The sequence below is a fragment of the Bos grunniens genome, chromosome 7, assembly GCF_055505025.1.
Source record: "Bos grunniens cultivar Pamir isolate PY7600 chromosome 7, Bosgru_T2T1.0, whole genome shotgun sequence".
Lineage (NCBI taxonomy): Eukaryota > Metazoa > Chordata > Mammalia > Artiodactyla > Bovidae > Bos > Bos grunniens.
In genome coordinates, this window is record NC_141171.1 from 98,037,335 (window position 1) to 98,047,842 (window position 10,508).

Here is a 10,508-nt window from a genome sequence, read left to right on the forward strand (position 1 = left end):
ACCTCTTCAATATCTACTTAAACTACAGAGGACCACTCAGGAAACCTCTCATTCATTACCCTCAACATCTTGATTCAAGGGCTGATTCTATACATAGACTCTGAGAGCAAATTATCTCACCTAAAAGAGAAACAACTAGAGAAACATCAACTTCCTTGTCTTGTAGAGAAAGTCACTCCTAGGAAATTTGACAGATAGACAAAAATGCATTAGGTAAACTGGAATATTTTGTGAGTGTAGACAGTAACACAGAGGTTAAGCTTTAAGTTTCACCTATCTTCCAGAGGTGTGGGAGTTACCTGTTGGTGTCACAAGTAGAGCAGCGGACAGTAAGGTGAGAGGCATTTGAAATGACTCCTGAGTTGGAATTGGTGTTTTTAATGAAAACAGCGGAGACTTGGTGAGACAGGGAACTATTCCATTCATGTTAATATTGACCCTTGCTTGCCTTTGTTGGAAACTTGTTTGGAATTGGATCTCTCTGCTGTGTTGTCCCAACAAAACTAATTCCTCTGTGTTTTTCCTAAGGCGAACTGAAAAGTCCTAAATTGTTACAAATAAGGCCAAGTTGGTTTAAATTTGAGGTTTGTTAGGTTGGAAGGACAAATGGCTTAGCTGTTGTAGAAGAATTCAGTTACTCTGAGCGTGGATGCTCTGGTTGAAAATGAGGACAGCGGCTGTATGCGAAGTCTGTTACTCTTACTGTAGCCATCTGTATTAACTTGCAGTCCAGTCAGGTGCAGAATTTACTTGAATTAATCTTTTCACCTCCAAGAGATCCCAGCTTGCCTCTAAAAAGCACTTGTCAAACTGTCTTTAGAGTCACCAAATAAATCTATTTTATAGTCCCATTAGATATCTAGCTCGAAAAATCCCACTCGCTCTGGAAGGTCGTATGGTTGGATGCACAGCAAATTTCCTGAAATCATCTCTGGTACACCTCCTTCAGGTTGTTAGGAAGGTGTTGAAACGTGAGAAGGCTGGTCATGAAATTAAATTGTGGCTCAGAGTAATTAGGCAGGGAGAACACCAGGCATTCTCACAGTGCATTGTCTGGCTTTTGGTTGCAGCTGCAAACAACGGATATGAATTTAACCAGTTGCTGCAGCCACAGCTGGTTCGGATCTGGCTTTACAACTGGCTGAAGTGAAATGAAATGGCTGGAAAATTCCAGTCAAGTAACACCAGTGGGAACATGTGGAATTAAATAGCATGAGCAAATGCTGGCTGAGCCAGGGGGAAAGCCTTCAGACATAAACCTGAGGGTGGCTGGGAGGGCTTGTAGGGAGAAGGGTGGGGAGGGAGGCCCTCGTGGCCTTTTTAACAAGGGTCTATTGTTTTGATTAGTCCCCTTGCAGGAGGTGGCCGTTTGCCTCCATCCAGAGTAATTTGTAGAGTGTTTGGCCTGTCTCCCTTCCTCCTTGACTGAAGTCACCTGATACTTTTTTCTTTTTTTCAAGAAGAAAGCATAATAAGCCATTACCTCACTTACAGACAATAACTCAAATCTCAAAATGTTGTCGTTCCCTGCCCCCCCACCCCCCAACCCCCCCAACCCCGCCCCACCGCTTGGGGACCATTTTCCCACCTTGTGTGATCCAGAAGCCCGTATCTGTCTTAGCATCTTTCTATCCCCTGTAGCAGAGATGTCGAGGATGTTAGAGGTGAAGGTGCTCAGAGTGGTTTTTTTTTTTTTTTCTAAGTACTGTTCTAATTAAGGAAAGAAAGTAAGTTCACCAAAGGGAAGTTTTTATATTATCAGATTTTTTTTTTTCCTCCATGAATTTTCTGCTTAATTTGGAGAGTTGAGAGTTGACTGGGGAACAGATTTCTGAGAAGCTGAAGGGCCAGCATGCTCTTTGGGGAAAACATTTGCTGTAACTAGGTTTAGGGTATTTATTCCCTGCCAGTGCTTGGGAGCGCACTTGCCAAGTGCTTTCGTGGTCCCAAAGATTAGCCGGTCACGTGAAACGTTTGATTAAGAGACTTAGAGAATCTTTCCTGAGGCACGTGGTTGATCGCTGTTGCTGGGCTGGCCCCCTCTTCAGCTTTCTGTCTCTTCCCTGAGTGTGTGTGTATAGCTCAGTTGGTAGTGATGAGTCATAGGATATTGATTTAGAGTCCAAGGGAGAAACTTTTTAGAAATCACAGTTCTGGTAGGTTTATTATTAATGAAGCCACTTAGAGCGTCTGCATAACTCAGAAAGGAATCTTCTTTCTTTTTTTCTCAGAGCTATCTACCACAACTCATCTGTCTTTGGAAGGAGACAGGATACACATGATCAATAAAACTTGCCTATATCCCAACAACAACATTTTTCTGTCTTAGGAAAATGAAATTCTTTTGCTGATACACACTCCCTGGATCTGTGTCAGTTTTTCATTCTAAATACGTAGGTCTTTGGGACTCCCCTGGCTGTCTAGTGGTTAAGACTTCTTCACCTTCCCGTGTAGAGGAGTGCAGGTTTGATCCCTGGTGAGAGGGCTAAGATCCCACCTGCCTCATGGCCAAAAAAAAAAACAAAAACAAAAACACAAGACTGAAACAATATCATAACAAATTCAATAAAGACTTTTAAAAAATGGTCCACATCAGAATGAATACACGTATATGTATGGTTGAGTCTTGCTGTCCACCAGAAACTATTGCAACATTATTAATCAGCTGCTCTCTAATATAAAATAAAAAGTTAAAAAAAAAGTCCACATCAAGAAAAAATACATCAGTTCAATTCAGTGGCTCAGTCCTGTCTGACTCTTGCGACCCCATGGACTGCAGCACGCCAGGCCTCCCTGTCCATCACCAACTCCCAGGGTTTACTCAAACTCAGGTCCATTGAGTTGGTGATGCCATCCAACCATCTCATCCCCTGTCGTCCCCTTCTCCTCCTGCCCTCAATCTTTCCCAGCATCAGGGTCTTTTCCAATGAGTCAGCTCTTCTCATCAGATGGCCAAAGTATTAGAGTTTCAGCTTCAGCATCCATCCTTCCAGTAAATGAATGCACAGGGTCTTCAAAATTGTCCCTAACAGTGACACCATTCACATGCAAGGCAGAAGCAGATACAGTCTGAGTTGGGAGATTCTGTCTTTAGCTGGTTCAGCCTCCAGAACTGGAGGGCAGCTCTCATGGCCCAAGGATGCTGTCGCCCATATCTCTCCCATCTGTGTTAAAACTTTGTCCACCTTCCTTCCCCCACAGATCACCATCATCTTCAAAGCGCACCGGGAGTGTACAGATCAGAAAGTGTACCAAGCCGTGACTGATGACCTGCCGGCCGCCTTCGTGGACGGCAGCACCAGCGGCGGGGACGGCGACCCCAAGAGCTTGCGGATCGTGGAGCGAGAGAGCGGCCGCTCAGTGGAGATGCACGCACGCTACATGGGGACCACGGTGTTCGTGCGGCAGCTGGGCCGCTACCTGACGCTGGCCATCCGCATGCCCGAGGCGCTGGCCATGGCCTACGAGGAGAGCCAGGACCTGCAGCTGTGCGTGACCGGCTGCCCCCTGGGCGAGCGCATCGACGACGGGCAGGGCCAGGTGTCCGCCATCCTGGGGCCCGGCCTGCCCCGCAGCCCCGCGGCCGCGGCCTGGCCCGGCTACACGCTGGAGACGGCCAGCGCACGGTGCCACGAGCAGATGCCGGTGAAGGACATCTACTTCCAGTCCTGCGTCTTTGACCTGCTCACCACCGGCGACGCCAACTTCACGGCCGCCGCGCACAGCGCCCTGGAGGACGTGGAGGCGCTGCACCCCAGGAAGGAACGCTGGCATATTTTCCCGAGCAGTGCCCGCGGGGCTCCCCGTGGACGCCCCCTGTCGTCTGTCAGTCTGGGACTCACATGCTTGATCCTAGTTGTGTTTTTGTAGGGGATTATCTTTTTCGTTTTTTTTTTTTTTTTTTCTTCTGTTCCGTTTCTCCTGTCTATAACAAAATTTTTAAAAAATATATATTGTCATAATATATTGAGTAAAAAGAGTATATATGTATATACCATGTATATGACAGGATGCGTGTGTCCCGGGATGCCCACCTGATTTGTACATATCGCGTTTGGCTATGTTCCACATAATGTTGGATGTAGTGTTCTTGGACCGTTACCTTTTTTTTTTTTTTTTTGCAGTTTTGTGAAATGTTTTATAACGTCCCTGCCCGGGGACCTGTTAGAAAGCACTTTATTTTTTATATATTAAATATTTATGTGTGTACCTGGTCAGTACGTATATAGTACACGCGCACAGACACCGTATGCGGCGCGCCCTTGGAAGAGGACCGGTGACCTTGTTTGCAGCTCTTGCTGGCGGTGCCCTCACGGCCTACAGCCTTGGCCATCGCTGCGTGCCCAGCTTTCAACTGCTGCCCTCCTGGTGCCACTGCCTCGTTCCTTGGAACTAGGTCCTTGCCCGCTTCTCCTGCCCTCACTCCACGTGGAAGGATTGTTAACCGCCCCACCCCACCCCACGACAGGTGTTTTTGGCTGTTAAACACTGATTCTGGGAAGCCCTCTCCCTCTTGGACAGCTGCCAATTGTTTTCAGAGGGTGGGGAGAATGTTAGCACAGTTCTTATTAACTAGGATTGATACATCTGAGCGCTTAGAGCGAGGTAGGTTAAACGTATGAAACTGCTGTTTTTCTAGGTCAGGAGGGGCTCCAGATGGCAATGGGTAAGGAGATACCAGGCATCTTGCAAGAGCCCTCTCAGACTTTTGTCATCCCTCATTCCCTGTTCAAACTGTCACTTTTCCCTCTTTTAACTCCATTCTACATTGAACAAAGAAAGTGCAAACCTGTAAGTGCAGCGATCGTGCCTTGCTCTTCCCTCTGTGATTTGTACAAGCCCGCGTTCTCAGCCGCCTCCTCTCTGGCTGTCTGGACTTGTACTCACCATGTCCACACCCAGTAAGCCCTCCCCAGGCTCAGTGTTGGAGCCCGGGAGCCCAGGCTCTGGGGTGTATTAGATTGTTTCATGTGAAGACCCAGACCCCATCACAAAGATTTCCTCTTCCTTGTCTCCCACACCGTGGTCTTCCCCAGTCTCCCACTTTGCGTCTGTGTGTGTGATGGGATGGACTGGGGTCCTGACAACAGACGTTTTTCCTTGGCCTGACCCTGTATGCAGCTTGACTGGGTGCTGGTTGGTCATTCCCATTGGCCAGGCTCCCCACGTGGCCTCTCCATGTAGTCACTTTCCCTCTTAATATGCGTAGGTTGACTATTAGTTGTTCGTGTAACTTGATAGTGATTTCACTGAGCTACACGAGCAACTCCTTCCTTCTTCCATTCCATCGTTGTTGGCACCTCTTGAAAAAAGGAAACCACCACCATCCAAAGGCAAGAGCAGTAGCTGAGAACATGAACTCCAGGATAGGTAGGTTTCTATTGTTATACCTAAAATGTAAATATCTGGTTCTAAGAATTAGTGGTAGAGTTTGTACTTGAGTCATTTACGTAAATGCAAACAGACGGTGAACTTGAAAGGCCACAGAGATTTGGGTCAAGGTTGTGCGTAGTTTTAGTTGGCTGGGTTAATTTCTTCCTTTTGATGAGTGGCACTACCAGACTGGTAGCAAAGAGGATGTCGCTTCGTGAAAGTTCTGTTTCTTTGTGAACTGATCTGTTGGTCACAGCATGGAGCTGTCGACTCACCAGAGGTGGCAAAGCTTCTCTCTAGCCCATCTTCCAATGTACGAGAGAATGATATTGGCCAGTCTGGGAAAATCCCAGAGGCATCCTGCCTCTTACTGGGCAAAGATGCAGCGCCAGAGAGCTGAACCCAAACCTGTTATCCTTGTATCAAAGCCGAATGGGGGCCTGCCTGCCATCAGCTCTGAACGGTGACTGCTCTTGTTCCCTTATGGAATCACGTGCCCAGGTCAGAAGCTGTAGTTAACTAGTACTTCTGTTATGTAACCGAGTAGAATGCAGGAGGAAAAATATTTAGGGTACCTCTAACCACTATTTTTGTGCAAATAGTCTAAAAGTGGAAAGCGGTAGAGGTTTTCTACGATGTCTGGGTTTAGTGTGTACATGATGTAACATACCTGTGTCCTTTTCAGCAAAAGCAAAACAACTGCCTCTCCAAATACCTGGGAAGAGGAAACTGGGTTTTTTTTGCTGCATCATTTACCTGGAAAGGTTGCATCACGTCTCTTAGTACCAGTGGATTTGGCTGTTTTCCCTTTGCAGTCAGTGTCTCTCTATGACTCTGAAGTCTTCCCCATGGATAACTGTTTCAGAAATACAGGTATTTCTCTAGAGAAGGGCCTGGTTTATTTTCTTCTGTTTCTTTGATAGAATGTCTGGGGAGGAAAAAGAAAAATGTTCCTTGCACATGTTGGTTTTTGAAATCCCCCCCTTAACCAGAAGCGTTTTGGGTCATACTCACACGTTAGGTAGGACGTCTTCTGGGGGAGCTTAATCTTGTGGGAACACACTGGTTTTCACAGATGCACCACATGGCTGTCTGAAGACTCAAAACTTTTTTTGTCCTTCCCTTCTCTTTGTTACGCTCGGAAACCCCCACAGTGTGTCGAGTCTTTACAAAGAAACCTTTAGATGTGGTTCATAGGTATATGAATAAGTATCTGTGTAAAACAGTGAGTGTGCAGTGTGTAAATACTTTAAATTATTATGGTAGAAAAATAAAGTTACATACCCTGCTGTGGAATGTTTGTTCTGTGACTGTAGTGCCACCTGCTGGAAGAGTGGAGAAATAGCAGGAGAAAGGGAGTGAGGGGGTACGTGTACAAAATCCTACATGGTTACTGACAGTGAGTCGTTCAACCTGTCCACAAACTCACTTATTTTCGGAACTATATCACTACTATAGTTTTTCCTTTTTTAATTTCTAGGCAATTGGAAATAAGTCAGAATCTGTGAGATTAGTCCACTGGTATCATCCCAAAGGTCTTTTTTTAGTGTTGGTTTTTGTCCCCTGCAAGCATGGAACCTGCATTTGGTTCTTTGAAGGCAGCTTGGATGGTAGCAACTTCGTTAGTCCTGGTGGGGAGGATATTGGGGCAGGATTTTCTGGATTGGTAAACTTTTTTAAATTCTCACTTCTTGGGTGTTCTAGAAAGAGACATCACAAGATCACAATTTGGTCTTTGTTCAAGAAACATGCCAAAGGGTAGAAAAGCTTGAGAGAATTAAACCCAAACTGAAGACACAGAAACGCACTGTTCACACCACTGGGTAGAATACTAAATGGAGCGAATTCTGATTGGGGAGACATACATAGTCATTTCTTAAAAGAGAAAGTTAACCCTTACATGCGGTGTTTATGTGTGGCCTTTCAGAACAAATAAAAAAGGAAAATGATGACAACTGAGCCACCCACACAAAGTAAGATGCCAGTGTTCCAGCCGCTGAGTGCTTATGTCTGTACTGACGAACACTAAGAAATAATCTATGTCACCGTGAAGTCTGTGCTTAAGAGGAAAAACATTTTTCACTGTATTCACATCCAGACCTCCAGCTTTTCAGGGATGGAAATTTGAGCAGCTGTCCAAAGCCTTAAAAAGAAGCTTGCTCTTGAAGAGCAAGTGGTGACTAACAGATTTTAAGAATCCTGTTATCTCAGTTTCTCTCTCTCTCTCTCTCTGTTTTCGTAGCCACAGCATTTAGCAGCATCCTAATGCCTGTAATCTGGAATAAAGCACAGGGATTTCTGCCGTCCTTTCTGGGCCAAGATACTTTCTCCTCAGTTTTTCCCATTCCCACAAACAGTGATCTGTTTGTACGTGAACCAAGGAACATCCCCATAGAGAATGTAACCCAGCCATTCAAGAAGCAGGGAGCAGGCCCCAGTTCTTTGCTATCTCACCCCCTAGCCTACCATATTGTTTCTGCCTGCATCCATTTTCAGCGTGTCTTTGAATTGGATGAGTCACATTCACGTTTTCATTTCGATGGTATTTTCTTTTGAATTTACTGTTCTTCTTGCCCCGAGTACCTCTAGTAAGCACGATGCTTAACACTATCAACTCAGTAATAGAACACACAGTCCCTTGTGCCCTAAATGTGATGTCTGGACTGTGTGCTTGGAGAGGGGCTGTCTTTGTGTCCCCTCTTCCTTGCGAGCATTGTGCGGGTTTATAAAGAGTCTGGGCATCCAGACTCCGGGAGGATACACTAACAGATCCTACATATGCCACTGGCCTCGTTAAAATGACATTCTAACCAGTTGAACAGACCAGCCTTGTCAACTAAAATGTTAAAGTAGGTCCATCAAACGCCAACCAGGGCTTCCCTAATGGCTCACTGGTAAAGAATCTGCCATCCACTGCAGGAGACATGGGTTCGATCCCTGGTCCAGGAAGATTCCATGTGCCACACAGCAACTAAGCTGGCGCACCACAGCTGTTGAGCCTTGTTCTCTAGACCCTGGGAACTGCAGCTCGACCCCAGGAAGCCGGTGCTGCAACTACTGAAGCCCTCGCATCCCAGAGCCGGTGTTCCATGGCAAGAGAAGCCACTGCGATGAGAAGCCTGAGCACCCCAACTAAGAAGTAGCCCCACTCTCTGCAACTAGAGAAAGCCTGGATGGCAGGGAATACCCAGCACAGCCAAAAATAATAAATAAAATTATATTAAAAAAAAAAAAAAAAAACTCCAACCAGAAGAAAGCAACCAGGCAATGTTTTTTAACTGAAGGTTCTTGATGCGTGACAGTTCTAGAGCCATTTTTAGTTTAATAATGAAAACTCCAGAAGAAGAATGAAAAACAGAGGAAACATTCTGCTACCAGAGTGGATATAGACCAAAAAAGTGAAGTGAAATCGCTCAGTTGTGTCCAACTCTGCAACCCCATGGACTGCAGCCTACCAGGCTCCTCTGTCCATGGGATTTTCCAGGCAAGAATACTGGAGTGGGTTGCCATTTCCTTCTCCAGGGGATCTTCCTGACCCAGGGATGGAATCCGGGTCTCCTGCATTGTAGGCAGACGCTTTACCGTCTGAGCCACCAGGGAAGTGGTGACCAAACCACATACAAATTAACCAAGTATGAATTGCACCTACCTTAAATGACATTTTAAAAACCCAGATTCTCTCAATCAATAATGTAGCCCTGCCAAGGGAAAGGATGCTATTGGATGGCATAAAGGGCTTCCAGAGCTTCTAACAGGAAGCAGTAAGATAGGAGTCACTGAAGGGGAGGATTGACAGGGACAGTAAATTCATTTTCTCGCAAGACCCTCTCTGGAGCTGCCAAGTAGCAGTCCCATTAATGCTTTGTTGGCCCTCAGTGTGTTGAGGTCCGTGGAGAACTATCGATGGGCTCGCTCTCAGGGTAAGATTCAGGGCCAGAGTCACTGTGTGAATGTTCATCTTCCTTCTTGGGAAGAAGAGAATGGTGAAATAACCTGGGACCTGGAGAATCCCAGGGATGGGGGAGCCTGGTGGGCTGCCATCTCTGGGGTCGCATAGAGTCGGACACGACTGAAGCGACTTAGCAGCAGCAGCACAAAATATAAGATCCTCAGTGTCCTGTCAAGATGAACATTTGGATGATATTTAGAGGCTGGGTAAGACGTGAAAGTTTTATCTGCGGGCCTGGGAAGGGAGGGCAGTAACAGAACTGATGGAGCTCACAAACCAGAAGGATGACTATGGAGGGCATACTGACTACATGTGTGGCCAAGAGCCAGTCCTAAGGGTTCATTCGTGTGTCGGTGTGGGTTTTATATCCTCTTCCTTAGAGGAGACAACATAGCCCGCTGGTCAAGATTACGGATGCTGGAGTCACCCAGTTCTGAGTACAAATCTATACGCTGTACAAGACGTTCAGCCTCAGACACCCCAAGCCACGGCCTCATTTTTAAAATGAAGATCCCAATAGAAATTCACATCTCAGACATTCACTGTGAGAGGTAAATATGTTACCACATCGCAAGTTCTCAGCACAGCACCTAGTACAGACCCACCCCTCAACATACATTACACAGAAATGTACCTGAGGTGGAGAATTGTGTGTTTACTATTCTTGTTGTTTAGCTGCTAAGTTGTGTGTGACTGTCTTGCGACTCCATGGACTATAGCCCACCAGGCTTCTCCAGGGGATCTTCCCACCTGATCTTCGCATCAGGTGGCCAAAGTATTGGAGCTTCAGCTTCAGCATCAGTCCTTCCAATGAGTATTCAGGACTAATTTCCTTTAGTATGGACTGGTTGGATCTCCTTGCAGTCCAAGGGACTCTCAAGAGTCTTCTCCAACACCACAGTTCAAAAGCATCAATTCTTCGGCGCTCAGCTTTCTTTATAATCCAACTATCACATCCATACATGACTACTGGAAAAAACACAGCTTTGACTAGGTGGACCTTTGTTGGTAAAGTAATGTCTCTGCTTTTTAATATGCTGTCTAGGTTGGTCATAGCTTTTCTTCCAAGGAACAAGCATCTTTTAATTTCACGGCTGCAGTCACCATCTGCACTGACTTTGGAGCCCCCAAAATAAAGTCTCTCACTAGGGGAATGGGTGAGACCAAAAGCAAAAGCCTTGCATAC

At 46.1% G+C, this 10,508-nt stretch overlaps 1 protein-coding gene across 2 annotated transcripts in view; it reads left to right on the plus strand.

Annotated features, from left to right (window-relative positions):
- The window catches only part of RGMB (repulsive guidance molecule BMP co-receptor b), a 28,434-nt gene extending 21,765 nt beyond the window's left edge, over positions 1 to 6,669 (plus strand). For both annotated transcript variants that reach the window (XM_086413253.1, XM_086413255.1), the window contains one exon: positions 3,202 to 6,669. In XM_086413253.1, the coding sequence (XP_086269379.1) occupies positions 3,202 to 3,870 (669 nt within the window). In that variant the 3' untranslated portion in view covers positions 3,871 to 6,669. The remainder of the gene's footprint in view (positions 1 to 3,201) is intronic.
- The last annotated feature ends 3,839 nt before the right edge of the window (positions 6,670 to 10,508 follow it).